At 42.2% G+C, this 21,544-nt stretch overlaps 1 protein-coding gene across 1 annotated transcript; it reads left to right on the top strand.

Annotated features, from left to right (window-relative positions):
* The first annotated feature begins 9,061 nt into the window (after window positions 1–9,061).
* Window positions 9,062–21,297, top strand: LOC147421490 (CASP-like protein 5A1). Its single transcript, XM_086502386.1, has 3 exons — window positions 9,062–9,574; window positions 20,697–20,829; window positions 20,905–21,297. The coding sequence occupies exons 1-3, from the start codon at window positions 9,369–9,371 to the stop codon at window positions 21,094–21,096; spliced, it is 531 nt and encodes a 176-aa protein (XP_086358512.1). The 5' UTR covers window positions 9,062–9,368; the 3' UTR covers window positions 21,097–21,297.
* Window positions 21,298–21,544: the final 247 nt, after the last annotated feature.

Here is a 21,544-nt window from a genome sequence, read left to right as displayed (position 1 = left end):
AATGTTTGGGCCATACTAGGTCTAGTGCCAAGTGCCAAGGCACAATTGGTGAGATAGGCCATTAGAGACATTATGGTTGATACAATTGCGTTCATTAGAGCAAGGTGGCATGGCTTTATGGTTGCAAGAGCATCATAGTCAATTGAGACAATGAAAAGATTTGCATTGCTTTAAGTGAGAACCTTGCCAAGTGTGGGAAAAGAGCATGGAGGTTCACGTAAGATGAAAGTGGTAGTATTCAATTTAAAGTGTAAGTGGCACTACATATGGCGATAGTATCTCTTTCTCAAGATTTTTCCAATCATGTTTAATTGGCAACAAGCTCATCATCTCTAGTTAAAGAAGGATGAGTTTTTCATTACACATTAGAAGAGATGGTAATCCAAAGATATTGGGTTGCAAATATTCTCATGTGAAGATTTGTCATATAAATGAAGCCACGTAGGCTAAGTAACAGAGAGTGTTGAGGCCTTATGGCAAGAGCACCATATCTAAAATATTGTAAGATAGCCATGCTAAGATAATTCTATACAACATGAGTATTTAACTTGTACAAGTGAAGCCCATTTTTTAATATGACTGGTGGGGTCTATTATGCATTTATTAGTATTATTATCCTTTTAAGAAGAGCAATTTTTTCTTTCCTATATCATAGAAGGTTTCATTAATAATGTCACAGATGTTGAGCCTTATAAGTGGACTACATTGAGAGGAATCTTAGCTTTAAATTCAATGGGCTAATATGAGGACAATGTCAAGGCCTTATGCCAAGAACAATAGATCTATGATAGGGTGCTACTATAAGGAGAAGAGGTTTCCTCAATAGTACTCGCCAATGGATTTCAAAACAATATTGATGAGGGTTTTAGTAAAGACAAGGCAGACTAGAATAGTCTTTGTAAGTGTTGGGTTAGATGCAAAAGCGTACTCCCTAATCACCAATGGTTAGCATTAGGCTATGGAGGGTGAAGCCTTTAGCTTAACTATGGTTTTAGGGTTAGGGTTAGAGATATGGAGGTTAGGGTTAGGTTATGACAAGATAGATATATATATATATATATATATATATATATATATATATATATATATATATATATATATATAGAGAGAGAGAGAGAGAGAGAGAGAGAGAGAGTTTATACACAATGATAATGCTCAAAGTGAAAATTCTTCATTAAAGAATAGCCTCTTAAGTGGGCTTAGCACTTTACAATCATTGGCTAGAGAGGTTGCATCCTCTTGATATTGGACCATGTCATCATTTATCTCTTCCTAGATGGCTAGAGGACATTCCCATATGGTGCCACAAGTTGGGCTTACCCTAACAGTAAGGATCATTTGCGAGTTGCATTTGAAATGAATACAATTTTGTTGATTTGAGTTCCCATTGAGGAACTTGACATTGATAGCCTTAGATAATTGGGTAGACTTTATTGAACAAAAAAAGAAGGCAACACAGTTCTAGTCAAAAGTGGCTAGTGCATGGCCACTTTGTTAGTCCCTCAGTATAGACACTCTTGTAGGAGGCTGCTATTTTTGCCACCCACCTAGATTTTATTCCTTTGGTTTGGTTCTTAAAATTGGGATGATGGAGGCAACTTAGTTGGCCACCCATGAGAGTTGGCCCCTCATAATGGCACTTCACTAGACAAGGTTACATGATTGATGCTAGGACATTTGTAGAAAGTATACATACATGCAAATGGCATGTAGAGTGTCTAAGGTAGTACTTGTCAAGGGAGAAATTTTTTTAATGATTCATGACACTACCAAAGGGCATATCAAATAATTAAAAGTTGTGGTTTCTTTCTTAAAAGTTCCACAAAGTCATCAACTCAAGTGAAAGATATTTTCAATTGCATTTCATAAATAGTGGCGACTGAGCAATTTCTTATTGACTCGATACCATATTTTGCAAGACAAAAGTCTGGAGTGAAGGTGCATGTGCATAGAAAGTAACAAACAAAACATTGTTAGTTTTGTTTAATAGAGTTCTCCTATGAAGTTAGCCAAGGAAGTACAAGGGCAAGGATGGCCAAGGAAAAGGCAAGCTACATAGAATAAGATGAGGGCCAAATGCTTTTTGATAGCATGAGAGAAAAATATTGCATTATACCAAACATAGAGCATTGCACTTGCATGGTTGACCTTTTCAGGCAGGCAAGACGTTTTGACACAACTATGAGCATAATAAAGATGATGCCATCATTTGATTGTCCTGCAGTTTGGTTGGCTCTTCTAAGTGCTTGCCAAAATTGGGAAAATGTAGAGCTTGAATGATTGGACTTTGAGCATGTAATAGAATTTGAGAAATGTATTGCTGCAACATATGTATCAACGAGTAACATTTGTGTACCTGCTAGGTGTCACAAAACATTGAATGCAATACAAAAATAGGAATGGGCGTGGAAGGAGCCAAGACATACTTGCTGGATTGATGCAAGTGGAAGGTGTAATGATTTGTTGTTGGGTATATCAAGCATCAACAAAACACACATATCTAGTTGAAGCTACAAATGTGGTACCCCACAAAAGCACGACCAGGACTTGATGGGCTTTGTATCTATCTAGAACATCATCGCTTGGAATGCATTGATTGCAAGCTATGTCCAACATGGATGTGGGAAGGAAGCTCTTAGTTGTTTTCACCAGATGCGAAGGGAAGTTCATTCTCCAGATGCGGTCACCTATGCTTGCACCTTAAAGGCCTATCCTTATGCAAGACATTAGCATGGGTGAGAGAATTCACATTGAGATCGCTAGTTAGGGCTATTAGAGAAATATGTCATGTTTGGCAGTGCTTTTGGTCGATATGGATCTAAGTCACATGGGTGAGAGAATTTAGGGTGAGATTGCTAGTCTTCAAATACCATTTTCAATGCATGATTAAGAGTGAGGAAGAGACAAGGTAACAATTAGAGATAAAAGTTTTCTATAGGGTAAAACGCACCAAAGTCAACGCTCTAGCCGATCACCCAAGTTAGCCCCTTTTGCACTCCTTGTCAATAGAGTTAGTCTCCCAAGTAAGCGAAGGCTCTCTCTCTCTCTCTCTCTCTCTCTCTCTCTCTCTATATATATATATATATATATATATATATATATATATTGTTTGCACAACTACTAAACGACAATCACTTTTTGCAACAATCGAGTCTTGGTGATGATTGATTGGATACAATTGTATTATAGCTGACACCGATCCAATCGCCAATACACTTTTCAACACTCATCCAGCCACCTTCCTCTGTTGTTGTGTTGGTCTTAATCTGGCACCCCATCATTTTGCAATTTCATTTTCATACTGCTCACATTGCTGGCAAGCATAATCAAGTAGCCGATGCACTCTCAAGACGACTGAGAGTGAATGTGGTATCCATAGCAACTCACAATGATCTATCTTCTATGATAGATGAGTACGCTATCGATCCCAATTTTAGAGATGCGATTTCAACCCTTGCACTAGGGAAGAAGGAAGAACCATTTACCCTACAAGATGGTTATCTTCTCTATGGCAATAGACTATGCGTTACTAACTCATTACGTGAGAAAGTAATGTATGAATCCCATGCTCCTCCTTATGCGGGGCAAGAGGGATTTAGTCTACCCTAAAAGAAATAGAAACATATTTCTATTGGCCTGCCATGAAAGCAAACATACAAGAGTATGTTTCAAAATGTGTGGTATGCCAAAAGACGAAGTTTGATAGAGGGAAGCAACCTGGATTGCTTCAACCGTTGCCAATCCATAATTCACCATGGGAGAGCATATCCATGGATTTTATCTTTGGATTGTCCAAGTCTATCCATGGGGACACGGGAATATGGACAATGGTAGACATGTTTAGCAAACAAGCACATTTCATACATGTCAAAAAGACTATCGAGGCCCATCAAATGGAAACCCTCTTTCTTTCACAAATCTTCAAGTACCATGGCTTGCCAATGTCCATAGTGTTGGATAGAGATCCTAAAATGACCAGTAACTTCTAGAAGCGTCTCTTTGAGAATTTAGGTACGAGGCTAAACTTCTCTTCGGCCTATCATCCCCAAACTGATGGCCAAAGTGAAATAGCTAACTTAACAATTCTTGATCTACCAAAAGCTTATGTCATAGAAGTAGATCAAAAGTCCCAATGGAAGAAGTACTTACCCTTAGTGGAGTATGCTTATAATAACACTGTACATACTTCCACGAGAAAAGCACCTTTTGAGGTGATAGAGGGAAGATCAAAAAGTCCCCTGCTACTCAAGGTACATGGGAAGATCTTCGTTGTAGATGAATATAGGCGAGACCTGCAAAAATATTTCCAAAAGATTAAGGATGCTATATCCATCTCTCAGCAAAGGCAAAAGGCTGTTGCTGCTGATAAGCACATAAGAGCTCTAGCCTTTTGTCATAAAATCAAATATCTAGCTTACCCAAATGATTTTCTCATATTAAACTGATCATTTAATAAACGGGAACAAGAGTTAGAATTAAGACATGTGCTTCTAGACCTATCTTAGCAGGGAACCAATCTAGACCTATCTCAGCAGTGGAGTATGCTTATAATAACACTGTACATACTTCCACGAGAAAAGCACCTTTTGAGGTGATAGAGGGAAGATCAAAAAGTCCCCTGCTACTCAAGGTACATGGGAAGATCTTCGCTGTAGATGAATATAGGCGAGACTTGCAAAAATCTTTCCAAAAGATTAAGGATGCTATATCCATCTCTCAGCAAAGGCAAAAGGCCGCTGCTGCTGATAAGCAGATAAGAGCTCTAGCCTTTTGTCATAAAATCAAATATCTAGCTTACCCAAACCATTTTCTCATATTCAACTGATCATTTAATAAACAGGAACAAGAGTTAGAATTAAGACATGTGGTTCTAGACCTATCTTAGCAGGGAACCAAAAGGAGAGATGGTTGCATCTCAATACGGGTCCAAAAGGAGATGGTCTACCAAAGAGCAATGTGCAATAAGTGCTTCTAGACTTATCTCAGCAAGGGACCAAGAGGAGAGATGTGGTTACATCTCAATACGGGTCCAAAAGGAGGTAGTTCATCAAAGAGAAACGTGCATCTAATGGAGCTTAAAAGACATTATGGTTAGCTTCATTAAAGACCTCCAATAGTTAGTGCTAAAAGTCCTTTGACCTTAGGCAAGCTAGGGCTGAGCTTGAGGTGGGAACCCGACCTAAGCTTGAGGTGCTTGTCGTGCTTGATGACTAAGGTGCTTGAGGTGCTTGTCATGCTTGATGACTAAGGTGGTTGAGGTGCTTGTCATGCTTAATGAGGAAGGTGATTGAGAAGCTTCCCGTGCATGGGGGGTAAGGTGCTTGAGTCAAAAAGAGACCCTACAAAGGAGGGGGAAAGCCCCAAAGTTAGGGGAATCTTTGACTTAACCTCCCACTAACCCAAACGGCACCCCTTTTCTAAAGGGGCACATGGGACACATGTAAGACTCTCCCTATGCTTAGCCACATGGTGGCTTGAATACCATTGGTTGGGATAAAGAGGGGTCCAATGAGCTTCTAGTTCCATCCAACAAATATCTAGATATTTTCAAGCTCTCTCTCTCTCTAAGGGGTAAGGAGGACACTTGTCCAAAGACTACCCATGTACTTGAATGCATGCTGCATGTGATTGGATAGGGGGAGAGGGGTCCAATGAGCTTGAGGCATGAGAAAAAGGTAGAACTCGCCCCAAGCAAGCAAGGGGTGTGCTGGGGGGGGGGGGGGGGGTATATACACCACACACACACACACACACACACAGGGGGGGGGGGGGGGGGGGGGGGGGGGGGGTATATACACCACACACACACACACACACACACACACACACTCATTTTGTGGATTCATTCTCACTTGGTAAAGTAGAGGAACTCCACCTCTTCTCCAAGCTTGTGAGAAGTGAGAGCCTACACCAACACTCTTGGCTATGGAATGCAAATCCAACCAAGAGCCATGCTTCAATGCTTAAGCTTGTCATCTTCTCCATCTTCATTACTATGCTATTATGTATGCTAGCAAGAAGAGTGGTGATAAGTGAGGAACTATTTTCTTTCTCCTATGGAATGTTTCTTCTTCCTCTTCCCTACCCTCATTCCCCACTAGCTCTCTCCACCTTCGAAGGTGTTTGAGGTCTTGGGACTGAGGCTTGGGATAGTTGCTTTCTACAAAGTTTATGTTATGTTTATTGATGCATGAAGCTTTCCATCTTCATTGCATCACCTGGGTCGCAAGGAACACAAAAATTGTATTGTACCAAGTCTCTCTTGATGGGAGAAACTATAAGACAAATGCCTATTGGATCCTGTCCTCAACTATTGTCATGTTCTCTATATTCTCTCTCTTGCAAAAGTATTGTTCATGCCAAGTTAACTAAGTACCATGTTTATGTTGCTACCATTGATTAAGTTCACCCGCTATGCTCACAAAGTAATCTCACAAAAGTGCTTCATCTAATTTCCTAATTCCGCTACTCTCAAAGTTCATAGGCCATTTCCATTACACCTTTAAACAAAATGATTGGGTCTTGCATAAGCTTCCCAAGGCTCGATTAAGGCACACAACGGGCAAGAATCCTACTGCAGGACACCAAAAGTAATATGCTAAGTTAGCAAAAAGGTACTATGGTCCCTTCCAGATTCTTAGGCCAATCAATGAGATGGCCCTAACTCAAGTTGCCCAGCTATTGGCTCATACACAATGATTTCCACATGAGCCTACTAAAGCCTTGCAAAGGAGAGCCACCTCAAGAAGCAATCATTGAAGACCCACCGGAGATCGAGGACCAAGAAGAGGTGCTGCAGTCCGAGTCTATTCTCTGACACGAAGACAAGGTATTATGAGGCGGTAAGACTATCTGACGATATCTTATCAAGTTTAAAAGCTACCCTTTTGAAGATGCTAGATGGATGCAAGGCATACAATTAAAGGATAACCTAAACCTTGTCAATGCTTACAATGATTCCCTAGAGTAAGCAAATGTAAATATGTTTAAATGAACCAAGTTTTTGTCTTATAAGACTCTCTTTTTCTTTATTGTGTGCACATGTTAATAAATATGCATGCTTAGGATCGTGTTTGTGGGGGCGAAGTCTCCTGAACACCAAGTAGAGTTTGTCACTCTACTATGGAAGATTGATATGGACTAATGTGCATACATGCTTGCGGAAACTAAGGCTCTCAAGCACCAAATGAACTAGTCATCCATTCTAGAACGGTGTCGTAGGGTAAAATAGGGATCCTCTACCCGCTAGCAAACGGACTAATGACTAGGCTTTATCTTCTCTGTCTCATAGTCGAGGACGACTATGATTTCAAGAGAGAGGTAATGTCATAAAAACTTATATCTAATACTCCCAAATGATAAACTGATCCTTTGATATGGGGAAGTACCAGGGGAGTAAAAGCTAGAATATTGGTAAGGCTGCCAGACCGGTCTCTGTCACGGATCCAAAGGAGGGAACATTGGGATCCAAAGGGGGAGCTATAATACAAAGCCTTTATGGAGGGGGGAACGGCTCCATGTAAATCCGGTCCTCAAATGTTGTCAATCGTTCTATTTCTCTCTCTTTTCAAGTATTGTCAATGCCAAATTAGCTAGGTGTAAATTGCTAGGTTGCTTTCTCAAATTAAGTACTCTCTCTATGCTCATTAGGAACTTGTTCTTAATGAAATGCTCACTGTCTTTCAATTTCCGCTACACACAAGTTACTAGTGCATTAAATGTTACATTGTTGTGGGAATGGCACATTACCACCTTGTAGTATAAATATTTGGGGAGAACTGTGCAAACTCTCTCGTACAAAGAAACTTGCGTGGTTTTTTTTTCCTTTGACATGGATCGACACATAATAACTATAATCTTTTTATATACAATCACAAATGCAAGGACTTTGTATGAATACATCTATGGAACATGAAACATTATGATCCCAATGCACACAGTTGCAAATGCCTTGCAAACACGTGACTTCATTAGCATAGTGTGAAGGTAACATACTTTGATAAACAACAAGGAAGAGCTTCATCGAGATCTCTCTCTCTCTCTCTCTCTCTCTCTCTCTCTCTCTCTTTGTGCAATTAACGTTACATTTTAAAAATTTTCTTGCCCCTCTTGGATTTCACAGTAATATATACGTTAGGTATACACACCATTTTGTCAAAAGCAATGCAACTTGGTTCAATAAAATCTCTCTCTCTCTCTCTCCTCTTCATCTCTCTTTACAATCGTTATATTTATGGCTTCTCTTCCCCTCTCATGCTTCAAACTAATACAATTCTAGATGTGATTAGAAGCATCAATCCACAAAAGCTATAGATCGTGTAGGTTTCTTTTCAAGATAAGAGTGGATTTGCATAGGTGGTAGAACCACCGCCACTCGTCAATAAAATGATATTTTGCTATTAACTGCACCCTTCTTTGGAAAAGCGGAGGTAGAGAACCACATTTGCTAAATCTACCGATTTCGACAGAGTTGAGACTAGGGGATAGGGTTTGCTTATGCAATCAAGCATGAGTTGAAATGGCAAAGCCGTGACATAGCAAGCCAATTATACTTCAATGTGAATGCAGCTAACGAAGCACCCTAGTTTTCGTCCAATAGTCTACAATCTACACTATACCTCAAAGTATTTCCACACAACTAGCTTAGCCTCAACTTTATGTGCCACGAGGTGCAAACCATGAAATCAATGGCACAGATTCAAATCGGGGCTGTCGATATGTGGATCACGAGATTAGTTTTTAAAAGTACCATTTTTTTTTGAATTATAACCACACGGTCCCGCACCTAAACCAAATTATGCACATAGGCGTGATGGTCAAGGCATTGGGCTCTCACCCCATTGGCAAGGGTTCAAATCATGGGTGCGAGGGGGTGGGGTGTCTCGCCCACATCTGAAATTAGTTTTTCTCGCATTGATCTTGAAATCCTGTGATTAGTTTTAACAAATCGATGGCCAAGATTCTGCGACGGCCTGGGTTTGAATATGGGCCGTCAATCCACCCAGTGGCATTTAAAGGGGAGGCCTACGGAATTTCCAATGGTTGTTTGTAACTTTAATTATATAAGAGTGCTCCAAGAGTCCAGTGCCAGCAATCACAAGACGACAGATCGCAACCTTCCTCGCCTACCTGTGCGCAAACATTCTCCTCGCTCGGACATACAACGAGGGCTTCCTACTTTCAATTTTGAGATACTGCAGTTTTCAAAGCATGATGTGCAGATTGGCGAAGCAGCAGATCCCAGCAGTGGCACTCTATGTGTCGTACGTTTAAGCCGTAAATGAGCGGAGACAGAGAGAGGGAGCGCACAGTTGTTCTGGGGTTGTGATGCTTCTTAGGAGCTCCTGTGTTGACCTTCTAATACGGAGATGGAAGTGAGCCATCCGGCTGTTCATCCAGTTGCTGTGCCACCTGCACTCACAGAGCCGCCGGCTAGGGTAAGGATGAAAGATTATCAGGGCATGCCTGGCACTTTGGGTGGATTGGCATTGCGATTTGCTCAGTTGGGCTTTTCTGTTCTCTCCTTCAGCATCATGGTTTCTACCCCAGATTTTTCCCAGGTCACTGCTTTCTGGTATGTTTTGCCTTTTATGTTTTCATGTACGTACTTTATTTGTACATTTGCTCTTATTCCTCGAGCCCTATATCACGGCTCATTACCTTTGATGCTTATGAGAAATTATGAAGTTTGTTGGCTTCATAAAGTAAATGCCAAATAAGGATTGGGACTCTCTACCAACCGTGGGCATCGATGACATAAGTAGGGATTTTGTAGCTGTTGTCCAAGCTATGCATGATAAAGGTGAGGGACTTTTACTTCTTGTTTGACTTCGCAAGTTCTTTGTCATGGTTGAGTTTGCCCATCACCTTTGAAGTTTAGCAAAAGTTAAGTTTGTTGGCTTTGTGAAGTAAGCACCAAGCTCAGATGCCTCGCATAGTTATATCGTCATAAGAGGGTCCATGTAAAGATCAAAATGGACCTATAATTATGGTCTTGTTATGACTTTTGATGCCAAGATTGTGTCCTTTTCATTTACAAAAGGTGAAAGTTCTCAACGTGTAATGGAACTCCTTTTAGCTTTGGGACCATTGCACCTTGATTGAGTTTTGATGTATGCTCTTGTTTTGTCACAAGACAATCTTTTGTATTTGATGCATGTTTGTTGGGAGAAGCTTTCGTGGTGAAGAGGGAGACCATGTGATCCAAATTCAATTTTGTCGCTCTATACAAAACGGACAAGGGGTAACAAGCGTTTTAAAAGAATTACCTTTTTCCATTATGACTTCACTATGTTTCAGTTTCTTAATTTGCACTTTAATAGCTTATTCCTTCGTTGGAGAGGATTGAGTTTGAGTAGATTGAAGGTCTACTTCAAGCTTTGACATTCTCTCTTGAGCTGAGATCTGCACGAAGGATTGAAGAAGAGGCGGAAGCTCTTGCACATGGGGAGCTAGCTACTCATGCTTCTTCTACGAGAGCCAATTTCATTTTTTGTAAAGTCTTCTAGTTAAGTTTTGGTAGATTGTGGAAGAATTTGTTCATAGTCTTGAATTGCAGCCATGTCTGGGTTGAGAGCTTCTAAAATGATTTCGAGCCATGTGGTCAAAGTAGCTGGTCTTGCCCAAGAGCTTTAGTGAAGATATCCTACTTAACTATTTAAAATATTACTCCACTCAATATCTACATTCTCATCCTCGATAAGCTTTTGCATATAGTAGTATTGACCCTCAATGTGCGTTATGCGTGCATGGAAGACTAGGTTCTTGGCAATGGTGATTGTACACATTAAAGCAGTGTTGCGGTCTTTATAAGATCCCCGATGTAACAGACTTGGACACTCCAAGTCAAGAATCAATCACGACAGCACCAAATAACCACTTCAAACAATTCACAGATCACAATAGATTTGCACTGGCCCGGCGAAGTTCTGTGCCTAGAGATATTGGCCCAAAAGACTGGCGCCCCTTTCGGTATTTCATTTTGTATTAATCAATCATCAAAGTACAAGAGAGCGGTTAGGGTTTCACTCTCAGACTCTGCGTCCAGATACTCTGAGAAGTGAGGCCCTCACCACTAATTTAAAGATTACAAGGGATGCCCAAAAGCAGAGCCCCAAAAGCTTGAAAGCAAAAGCAGATTCTCTCTCTCTCAATGAGAGTCAGTAAAAAGCAAGTTCTCTTTTTCTCTCTCTTTCTCCCAAATCATAGCAAAAAGCTGAGATTTGCGTCGCTCAAAATTTCCCAAAATAATAATAAAAAAAACCCTCGTGATTTCCAGAAATTAGGGTTTTTGGCAGAAATTAGGGTTTGCAGGAATTTTAGGGTTCCTGGCAGAAATTAGGGTTTCTGCTGTCCGTAGCCACGTCATCACTTTGTGACATACCTCCCTCTTGAAAGCATTGTAATCGACCGCGATTACGCTTACAAAACCGGCAAAAGCCATAAACCTTCTTAGCAGACACTGACTGTTAGTACCTACGTACTAGGAACACACATCTAGCACATGTACAAAATCGACAGTCACATCACACGACATCACAGGACATCACATGACATTCAACATTCATTCGGATCTTAGAGCATGATTTATCAGCAATGTAGCTAGCAATCACATCTAGGTCCAATCGGGACCTCATCGATGTCCGATTGACTAACCCCTATTGCAACCATGTCTATACGAGATCAAGTAGACCAAAATGCTGCAGTCATTTCGTCTATCAGTTCTTGCACTCAAAAGAAGTGAAGAAACAAATCAGTATCATTATCAGGAATTCCATTTCATAAAGTCATCCAGCAGAATACTGTTAGCTATCAGTATCCCTGAAGCTCAAAGAGACATCAGTGACTTTAGTATCAAAATCAAGGCATCTGTTGACAAAGGAGCGGAGTAACTCCCCTCTTGTGCATCCCACTGCACCAGATCTTCGGCCAAGCTGAATTTTTGGGTTCCGTTTGGAGTAGACTATGCTAAACCAAAACATCGAGGTAAAGTTTTACAATCCGAGGAGTATCTGCTAGGTCCTCCTCCTCCATCCACTTCGCATCAAATGCAGGAAAGTTCTTGAACTTAACCAAGAACCGCCTTCGGACTTTACCTTTCTTCGTATCGTTATGTGCCAAAATCTGTTCAGGAACAAGGATCTCCTTGTTTTCTTCCACTTCCGGTTGCTCATCAGGCTCCCCATCATCAGGCACATCACCCTTAACAGGTTTCAAGAGACTCACATGCAATGCATTGTGAATCCTCCAAGTATGTGGCAGTTTCAATCGGAAGGAGACATCATTTATCTTGTCAGTGATCTGGAAAGGTCCGTAGTATCGCATACTACGCTTTGGAAAAAGCCTCTCCTTTCCCTTTTTCTTTCGTAGGCGTGCCTTCTCAAAACGTAAGAGCACCCAATCATCCTCCTTCAATTTCAAGTCGCGACGATGGCGATCCGCTGCCTTTTTCTGTCGTTCTTGAGACTCCTGCAAAGTCTCACGAACCTTGGCAAAAGCCGTATCCAAATCTCGCGAATATTCATCCTCTTCATATATCTAATCTTTCGTGCTCAGGAAGGATGGAACCTTCGCAACACTTTCAACAATCTCACATGGCGTCTTCCCCATCGAAGAGTGTATCGTGTTATTGTAGGCAAATTCCACCAAAGGTAAGTTCTTTTCCCATTGAGTCTTCTGATCCGAGATACAGGACTTCAATAAATCTAAAATCACTGAATTGGCAATCTCAAATTGCCCGTCAGTCTGCAAGTGGAACGATGACGAGAACTGCAACTGCGTGCCAATGTTCTCCCAAATTGCCTTCCAAAACAAACTCATAAATCTGGGATCTCTGTCTGAGACAATCGTCTCAGACGTGCCATGTAATCGGAAAATCATCGTGATCATTCTGTGTTCTCGGGAGATCAAAAATGAAATCCATTTCAATACTTTTCCGGGGGCGGGTGGGTATGGGTAAAGGCTTTAACAATCCCTGTGCCTTATGCCTGTCAAAATTGACCTTCTGGCATACTAAGCAATTGCGCACAAACTCTTCCACATCCTTTTTGAGTCTCGGTCCAAAGAGTATCTCTCTACCCCCTTCATGGTGGTAGCAATGCCGCGGTTACTCGTAAAAGGTGGACAGTGGCATTCAGTCATAACCGTTTCCCTCAACGGTTGTGTAACGCACAACATAGTCTTTTTCATCAAGTAGCCTTCCCGAAGGGAGTATCCAGCTACTGTCTCCCCATCCCGTATCCGTGTGAAAGTATCTGTAAAATTTGTATCTATGGCATACTGATCGACCATATCCTCGAAGCTCCTATGATGTATCGCGGAAATAGCCAGATCCAACGGCTTCCGAGACAAAGCATCTGCCACCACATTCTTCTGTCCCTGCTCATGGACAATCTGGAAGTGAAACTAGGACAAGATGTTCGCCCACCGCATCTGCTTTTCCGAAAGCTGCTTCTGTGACAAGAAGTAGCGCAAACTCTGATGGTCTGTAAAGACAATAAAATCCGCTCCGAGTAGGTAGTGCCGCCACTGAGTAAGAGCATGGATCACTGCCAAAAGCTCTTTCTCATATATCTGTGCTGTCATCTCCGGCCTAGAGAACAATCGGTTCTCGTAAGCAATGACATGGCCTTCTTGCATCAAGACCGCACCGAGACTACGACCACAAGCATCACAATATACTTCAAATGACTTTTGCAAGTCCGGCAAAGTCAAAACTGGTCCCATAGTCAATTTCTCTTTCAATGTCTGAAAGCCAGTCACTTTTGTGGATCCCCACAAGAAAGGAGTCCCTTTCTGTGTCAAGATATGCAAAGGGGAAGCAACCTCTACAAACTTTCGTATGAACCGCCTGTAGTACGAACACAGTCCCAAGAAGCTTCCAACTTCATGGACATTCTTCCAATCGGACCAATCACGGATAGTCTCTATCTTGGCCGAATCCACTTGCACTCCTGCTGCTGAGACAAAAGTGTCCCAAAAAGTGTATCTCTGAAGCAGATGATCTCTGTGTTCTGCCTCATTCTTGGAGAAAACAATGATATCATCAAAGAAAGTGCCAACAAATAGCCTGTACTCTCGAAAAATCCTGTCCATCATCCGGTTAAATGTCGTAGGAGCATTGGTTAAACCAAAAGGCATCACCAAAAAACTCAAATAACCCAAAAGTCGTCCGAAAAGCTGTCTTGTAGACGTCTTCCGACGCGATTCGGATCTGATGATATCCACTTTTCAAGTGAATCCTGCTAAAGCACGAGGATCCCTGTAACCTTTCGAGTATATCATCGATCCTAGGAATCGGAAATCTGTTCTTGATGGTGATTTTGGTGAGAGCTCTATAATCAATGCACATTCTCCAAGATCCGTCTTTCTTCAAATCCAACAACAGTGAAGAGCAGTACGGTGAAGTACCAGATTGGACAAGACCCTTTTCCAAGAGGTCTTTCACTTGGTTCATAATCTTTTCAATCTGTACTCGGCTCACACGGTAAGGTGGCCGGTTCGGTGACGTGCTTTCGAGTACCAGGTCAATGGTCTGATCTTCAGGCCCTCTAAAAAGCAATCGGCATGAGTGTGGAGAAAAATCTTGGCGTTCTTTTGTTCAGGTCAAAACATATTCAATCTTTATCCATCGTTCAGTTCTCTCCCAAAAGAATGAGTAAAGAAACTGAAGTTCATCAAGTACAATCTCTGAGCCCTTCCTTTGTCAAAGTCGCTTTCTCAGCCCGATAGTCAACCACGACGTAGTTCTGGTGGTACCAAGGGATTCCGAGTAGAACGTCACTCGTGTGCCCTGAACACCCCTGTCATTGCAAACGGAGTTTGCCAATGCTCGGTGTAATGGCAACATCCCATTCGGGTGCCAGTCGAACTACCTCCGTCTGTGGCGTCAGTCTGTCGGGCGTAATTCCAAATCGAGCCGCCAATTCCAAGTGAAAAGAAGTTGGCCTTGGCTCCTTCAAAAGAGCTTCCTGATCCTTCACTTTGCCCCAAAAAGTGGCAAAGTTTGTACTTTCATTCATTTGATTCGGTGCAAGTCCCACGCCATGTGGTACCAGTTCTGCTTTTCTATTTGCCTTTTCTGCCACGCTCCTCAGCTGCTCTCGAACTCTCAGGCCTGTCGTCGTTCTTATCATTCTGTTCTTTCTGTGCCTTTTTAGGGCACTTTGCGGAGATATGTCCATGTTCCCCGTATCCAAAGCACTTCCCCTCTTTAAAGAAGCGAGCTTTCTTCTGAGGAGTAAGCTTGGGTTGTGCATCCTTCTTCTCTGGGTTGCTCTTTTTCCTTATACTTTCATTCCCAGAAGTCTGTTCGGCTCGTTGTGTCATGGCCTCATCTGTGGGGTAGGTCAGACTGCCAGAGTGAATGGCAAAGCCCCGCTTCGCATGACTCATCAACTCCTGAATAGAAGCGGAGTTCTGTTCCAAGAAGTGATTTTGGATCTCTGTAGGTAGACCCAAGGTAAACCGCTCAATCTGTTCTCTGAACGAGATCTTCTTGAATGAAGAGGCGGGTAGAAAAGAGTTCCAGAATCTTTCACAATAAACCTAGGCTCGAGAGCCAAGATCGATTTTTCGAGATGTATCAAATCTTCCTGTGGGGGTTTTGTGGACCTCGACTCGAGAGCCAAGATCGGTTCTTCGTGATTGGTTGAATCTGCAATGAGGTTAGCTTCACTAGAGACAGTATCAACTAACCCATCATTCTTGTGAACAATCACATTGTGGTCATACAAATCATCATGCTCGTGAGAAATCACATCTTGATCATGCAAATCATCATGCTTAATCTTATCATGCTCATCATTATTATGCAATCCTGTGTGTCTTGCTTAGGAGAAGAAGAGACTGAGAGAGTCTCCTTTTCTCGAATCTCTTGCATCTGTGCCTGCACTTGAGAAAAGAGTCGCAACATCTCTTTCATGTGTCGGTCATTCATTGCTTGTCTTGCTTTGTTCTCGCGATCAAATGCTGCTTGTCTTTCTTTGTCCGCGTGATCAAATTCTGCTTCTCTTTCTTTGTTTGCGCGATCCAATTTTGCTTCTCGTGCTTTGGCTTCCAAGCGTGCTTGCTCGTGCTCACGCTCTATGACTGCCATTCTTTCTTCGTATTCACGATCTATGGCTACCCTTCTTTCTGCGGATTCACGATCTATGGCTGCCATTCTTTCTGCTTTTCTTGCTTTGCGTTCTAAATCCTTGTCCATCATCATCTTGTCGAAAGCCTCCATAGGAGTTAGTGCAATCCTTGGCGTAGATGGGGAAGGGTCGGAAAAACCTCCCGGCGAGGAAAACTCTTCTTCACCACTCCCATGCTCACCACCTCCAAGCGAAGTATCCATTCCGCTTCAAGTGATGACGATCCACTTAAGTCTTGGGTTCTTAAGTTCACGAGGAACTTGGATTCTTGTGGGTCTTGGGTTCTTGAGGGTCTTGAGGTTCTTGGCGGTCTTGAGGTTCTTGGGTTCTTGAGGTACTTCTTTCGCTTGCAATTTGTGTTAGAGAAGGATCTTCTTTTCACCCGAGTTCTGCTCTTTTCCGTAGGTGCACCCCTTGGCGGCCTTGCGCTCACACCAAGGTTGCTTTTTCCCACCTCACGTCGATTGGCCGGTCGCTAAGTGCACGGTCCGCTCTCAATGAGCGAAAAGAGGCACAAGGGGAGGCTGGACAAGCCCTTCTTTTTTGGGTTTCCTGTCACTCTTCAAAAACACGATTAGGAATCGACACGCCCAAGAGGTCTTGGGTTACGTGCGACCGCAACAAGCAAAAAAAATCTTGTGTGGTTCTTTCCTTGAGTGATATAGAACACTGCCAAAGCTCTAATACCAATGTAAGGTGCAGCGGAAGTGAATGTTGAACTTTGCTCAAGATGAGTGCTCCGAACTGTGCTCAAGGTTCCTTTTACTTACGGAAGGGAGAGCCTTCCGTTCCTTTATTGAGAGAGTGGTATGGACACAAACAAAGTGAATGGTCATTGTGAATGAAGGTGCATGAGACTGAGAGATGGAGAGAGAAGAGAATACGACATCGGGAAGTTGTCAAACCCTCCTCCAAGGGCCCCACTCGATTGCGAGAGTGGTCTACTTATTGATTGCACAAATATCTACAATGCTTGGACTTGCCGACGATGTCGACGACGGCTGAAATCTGAAAATGCTAAGGGCTGAAATCTGTAAATCTTTATCTGCTGAATTCTAACTCTATGTCGGTGACGATGTCGATGACGACGATGTGACGACGACGCACTGAAAACGCAGATGCTGAAATCTGCGTTTTCCGAGCTGAATCTGCAAACTTCGTGGGATTTGACCGTGGCGAGGATTTGCTGCGGGAAGGTGAGATCTGCGAGGTTCGGGAGTTCTACTGCGGAAATTGACTGCTGAAAACTGATAACACTGAGTCTAGGGCTGATTCCGTCGCAAAGATCTGCAAAAACGCTCAGGTTGATGTGCAAACCAAAAAGGCTAGGGCTGAAAATGGGTCCTGCTGCAAACACACTGTGGATCTGCCGGTGAAAACCACTAACGCTAGTGTTGATCTGTCCTTTGCTGTCGCCAGGCTGATGCAGATGCAAAAACGTTGGTTGCTCAGGGTTCTTGTCCAAAACGCTAGCTCATTTGCAGTGATGCAAAAACGCTAGAGAATCTTGGAGTCCTGCTGAGAAGTTGCCTGTGAGCAAGCGCTCCTGTTGCCTCTTCTGCCAGAAAGTGCTTGCGCTAGGTTTCTATATATACAAACTTAGCAAAATGCCCTACCTACTTTCCAACAAAAGTCACTTAAAAATAATAAGTGAAAAATGTCAAAAAATAGGGAAAATAAGTCTATGCACTGTAAAAATGCTACTGATGGATTCTGATAGATTCTGATCGTAATGCTGAAGATCATGCTGTGTGCAACCAGAGGATATGTATCTACTCTAAGTGTCTGGACATGCACTGTCTGCGAACAGAATCACAAAAGTGCCAGATCATTTCCTATTCTAGACTGACTTGACTGAAATGAAACCGGTCATGCTGTAGCTTGTCCACGGACGCATAGGGTCACGTGACATGCCTCACAACAAAAGGCACACCAAGCAAGAGCAGTGTCCCACTGCAGAGAATCGAGCGGCAACAAAGAAGATTTGCAAGCTTCGCAAGAGGAATTCTCTCTCTCTCTCTCTCTCTCTCTCTTATAAAATCTTGCAACCAAGCACAACATCTTTTGCAATGTATATCGTAATCTACATTTATGGAGATGACTTTCTAGTTGTACTCATGCACGGGTTTAGACACTTCCTATACATTATGTTTATGGTAAGACCTACCTCTCACTCACTTGTCTCGAGCACATACATGGAGCCCATAAACATGAAATCTGAAGATCATGAAGACCATCAACATGAAGACAAAGCACCAGAGGAAGAAGAATCAGACGAAGTAGAAGACAAAGACCATGAACCTGTTGAAGACAAAAGCATTGAAGAAGACAAAGGTGCTCTTCAATTAGAGCGAAGCAGACATTTTTCACGATTTTGCTCTTGGATTAGAGCGTTGTTTTTGCTCTTGAATTGGAGTGTTATGTTGTTTGTCTCCTAGATTGGGAATGTATGTTGTCTGTGCTCCTGGATTGGAGTATTGTCTTTCTTCATCAAGTTGTAGCCCAAAGTTCAAGGGGAGGATTCCTCTTTTATTGTCATCCTGTGTGGATACCATGTGTCATCCTTAGTGGATAAAGAACCTTCATTGTATTGTCCTAGAGTACTAGAGTATGAGTCAAGGAGGGAAAAGGTGGAATTATCCCACATGCACTGGTGCAAGGGTGTAGAGCTACTTAAAGCTCATTTCATTTCATGAATAAACCAAGTCTATTTTGCATTACGTCTCTCTTGTTCATGGTGAGCTTGTGATGGCTTAGCAACAACTCAAGATCGTGTTGATGAGTCCAAGTTAATTGATCTTGGAACCTAATTCGCTTGAGTGATAATCTAGCCAACACACACTCACTTGTGTGCACGATGTTTCTCTTTCATCCACCATAGCTAGCACGATCCCATTGCCATCAGTCAAACTGTTGTGGAAACTGTAAAGCTTTTCTGGAATTTTTCTCTTCCGCAAAGGGGGAAATTTTTTTTGTGTGAAATTTGGAAGCACTATCTTGCTCTACCTCCTCTTTGAGAGGACATATATGCTTTCAACAAAGAACACAATTGGAGCTCTGATACCACGGTAACGGGAGGGCACCACATGCCAACGGAAAAGAACAAATGAAACAAACTTTTAACACTTCAATAACAATTGAACTGAAAGAGATGCATGACAAATGAGACGCGAAGTGGCAGAGTTCTACCCCAAGAGAGCATTGGCCCCCCTTTCTGTATTTCTTTAACTCACTACAAGGTTGGTGGCTCTGCTCTGCATCCGCTTCTGCGAGAATGCCAAAAAGAGAGAGCCCACCCTTCAAGTTTAAAGGCCCTAGGCCCAAAAGCAATTTACATGAAAAGCATTTAACTCAAAAGCGTCTAGTTTAAAAGCTTCTGATCAAAAAGTTGCCAGCGTAAATCTGTACAGTCTGCCGCGTTAGCAGCCTATAATGCAAAATGCACAGTTGTCTGTACGGTCACTTAATAAAATTTGTGAACCTGTTTAAAACTGAATAAAGACTCAGTGAGCTGAAAACGATGCTACACAACACTTTCCCAGGCGTCCTTCGATGCAACCTCATGCACAGATGCAATGTAGACACAAATTTCTTGCTGGAAAGCATCTGCTTTCCTGGAAAGTACTTAAAAATATTCCGCTTTTTAGAAAAAGATTCTTAGAACCCATCTTTATCCTTGTGCTTGCATCTGTACGCGTATTCCTTTTTCTAGGTCTAATTTCCTCCCATACCAATCGAATATTCCCTATCCGATGCTCTTGTCATCCATCGTGTGACGCATCGGGAATATCCACTTCCCGGTCTCTTCCACCGAACTAACAACACAACTCCTCGCGATGCTTAATGTCACCCATCATATGACACATCAGAGTTCTCGTTCCTAATGGTGTTCATCAATTCTAGTAGACCTATAGTTCCTAACTTTTACAGTTCAAGTGTACACATTTAAATTTCCTAATTTCAATAATTAGAAATTACTCAGAAAAGTAAGAAAATAGTCCATTTAGCAACACTTGTGTGAGCTCTCAGATCATCAGTTGGAGATTGGAGCTCACACCGGGAGTTGTACACAACTCAAGTACTATGAAGAAATATTGCAACGGGGGCCTAGTTGAGGGGCTAGTGCATGTGACCAGTTGGCAAGTAGTGCCCTCCAGTTACAATTGGGATAACTGTGGGAGTCACATCTTGGTCCTCACTAGACTTTGGGCGTTAACAGTCTATCTAGCCATCTCATTCAAGCCTCACCGACCTCTATACGGATCTGTTGCTAGACTAGAATTACCTCATCGGTGAAATCTCTGGAGACAAAATGCTGCAGCCATTCTTGTAGTTCCACAGAGTTATATTTTGTATGCTACCGGCAGGACAGCATTAAGAAACGGCACGAAGGAAAGGAGGAACAAGTGAACTTTGCAAGTGGAATTTCGGAGTTTCGTCGTGTGTATGCGCATGCATGCATGCGTGGTAATGGTGATTTGCAAGTCAACTTGTCTAGCCTTCGCCTCATTTCAACGTCTTTGTCTAATCTTTTTTTGGGGTAAATATTTTTTACTGCAGTTACCTCGTGGCAGCAACTGTTTTACAGACAATGTGGAGCTCCATTCTGGCCATTATGGATGTCTATGCTCTGTCAGTCAGGAGAAGTCTTCACCATTCCCTTCTTGTTGGCTTGTTTGCAGTAGGAGATGGGGTAAGAAATTTTCTTTTCTGCACCGGCGCTCATTCAATCAGAGTCATTTTTCATTGATGCATTTTATATCACCAGGTCACATCAACCTTGACTTTTGCTGCTGCCTGTGCGACAGCGGGCATAACGGTTCTCATTGATAATGATTTAGATCAATGTGGCCAAAACCACTGTGGAAAATATGAGGCAGCAGCAGCAATGGCTTTTCTAAGCTGGATAATGGCTGCCCCATCATTTCTCTTGACTTTTTGGCTTTTGGCAACAAGATAAGTTCCCTAGGATTCTCATCTTTCTTACAACATGAAAGCTCAAGAATATGGAGGCTTATGATTTGTAAACTATCAATTTATAAACTTTTGGGGGCTGCTAGATAGCATGATGTTTTCTGTTTGAAGAGTGAAAATTATGTGGTATACAACCCCCTGTAATGTCACTAATAATGATCTATATGTACTTGATTTTACTTTTTTATTGTGGTGCAATTGTCCTCTAGTTATGGTGGTTTGCTCTGCATGTGCCCTGTTATGTCAACTACGTTATGCTGCCTGCATTTGCTGCTTCTAATGTCTCTTGGATTCATCATGATTATATCTCCCTTTCAGTTTTGGCCTAGTAAAGCGTTGAACTCTTGGGAGCAATTGTGAATTCATGGCTACAGGTTGTCGATTAGTGCCTCATCGCAAATTAATGAAAGCAAAACTTGTGAGAGGCATTAACT

Source organism: Adiantum capillus-veneris, chromosome 27, assembly GCF_014529385.1.
Source record: "Adiantum capillus-veneris isolate H3 chromosome 27, ASM1452938v2, whole genome shotgun sequence".
Classification (NCBI taxonomy): domain Eukaryota; kingdom Viridiplantae; phylum Streptophyta; class Polypodiopsida; order Polypodiales; family Pteridaceae; genus Adiantum; species Adiantum capillus-veneris.
Note: the sequence above shows the minus strand (reverse complement) of the source record. Positions and strands in the feature narration are given on the sequence as shown.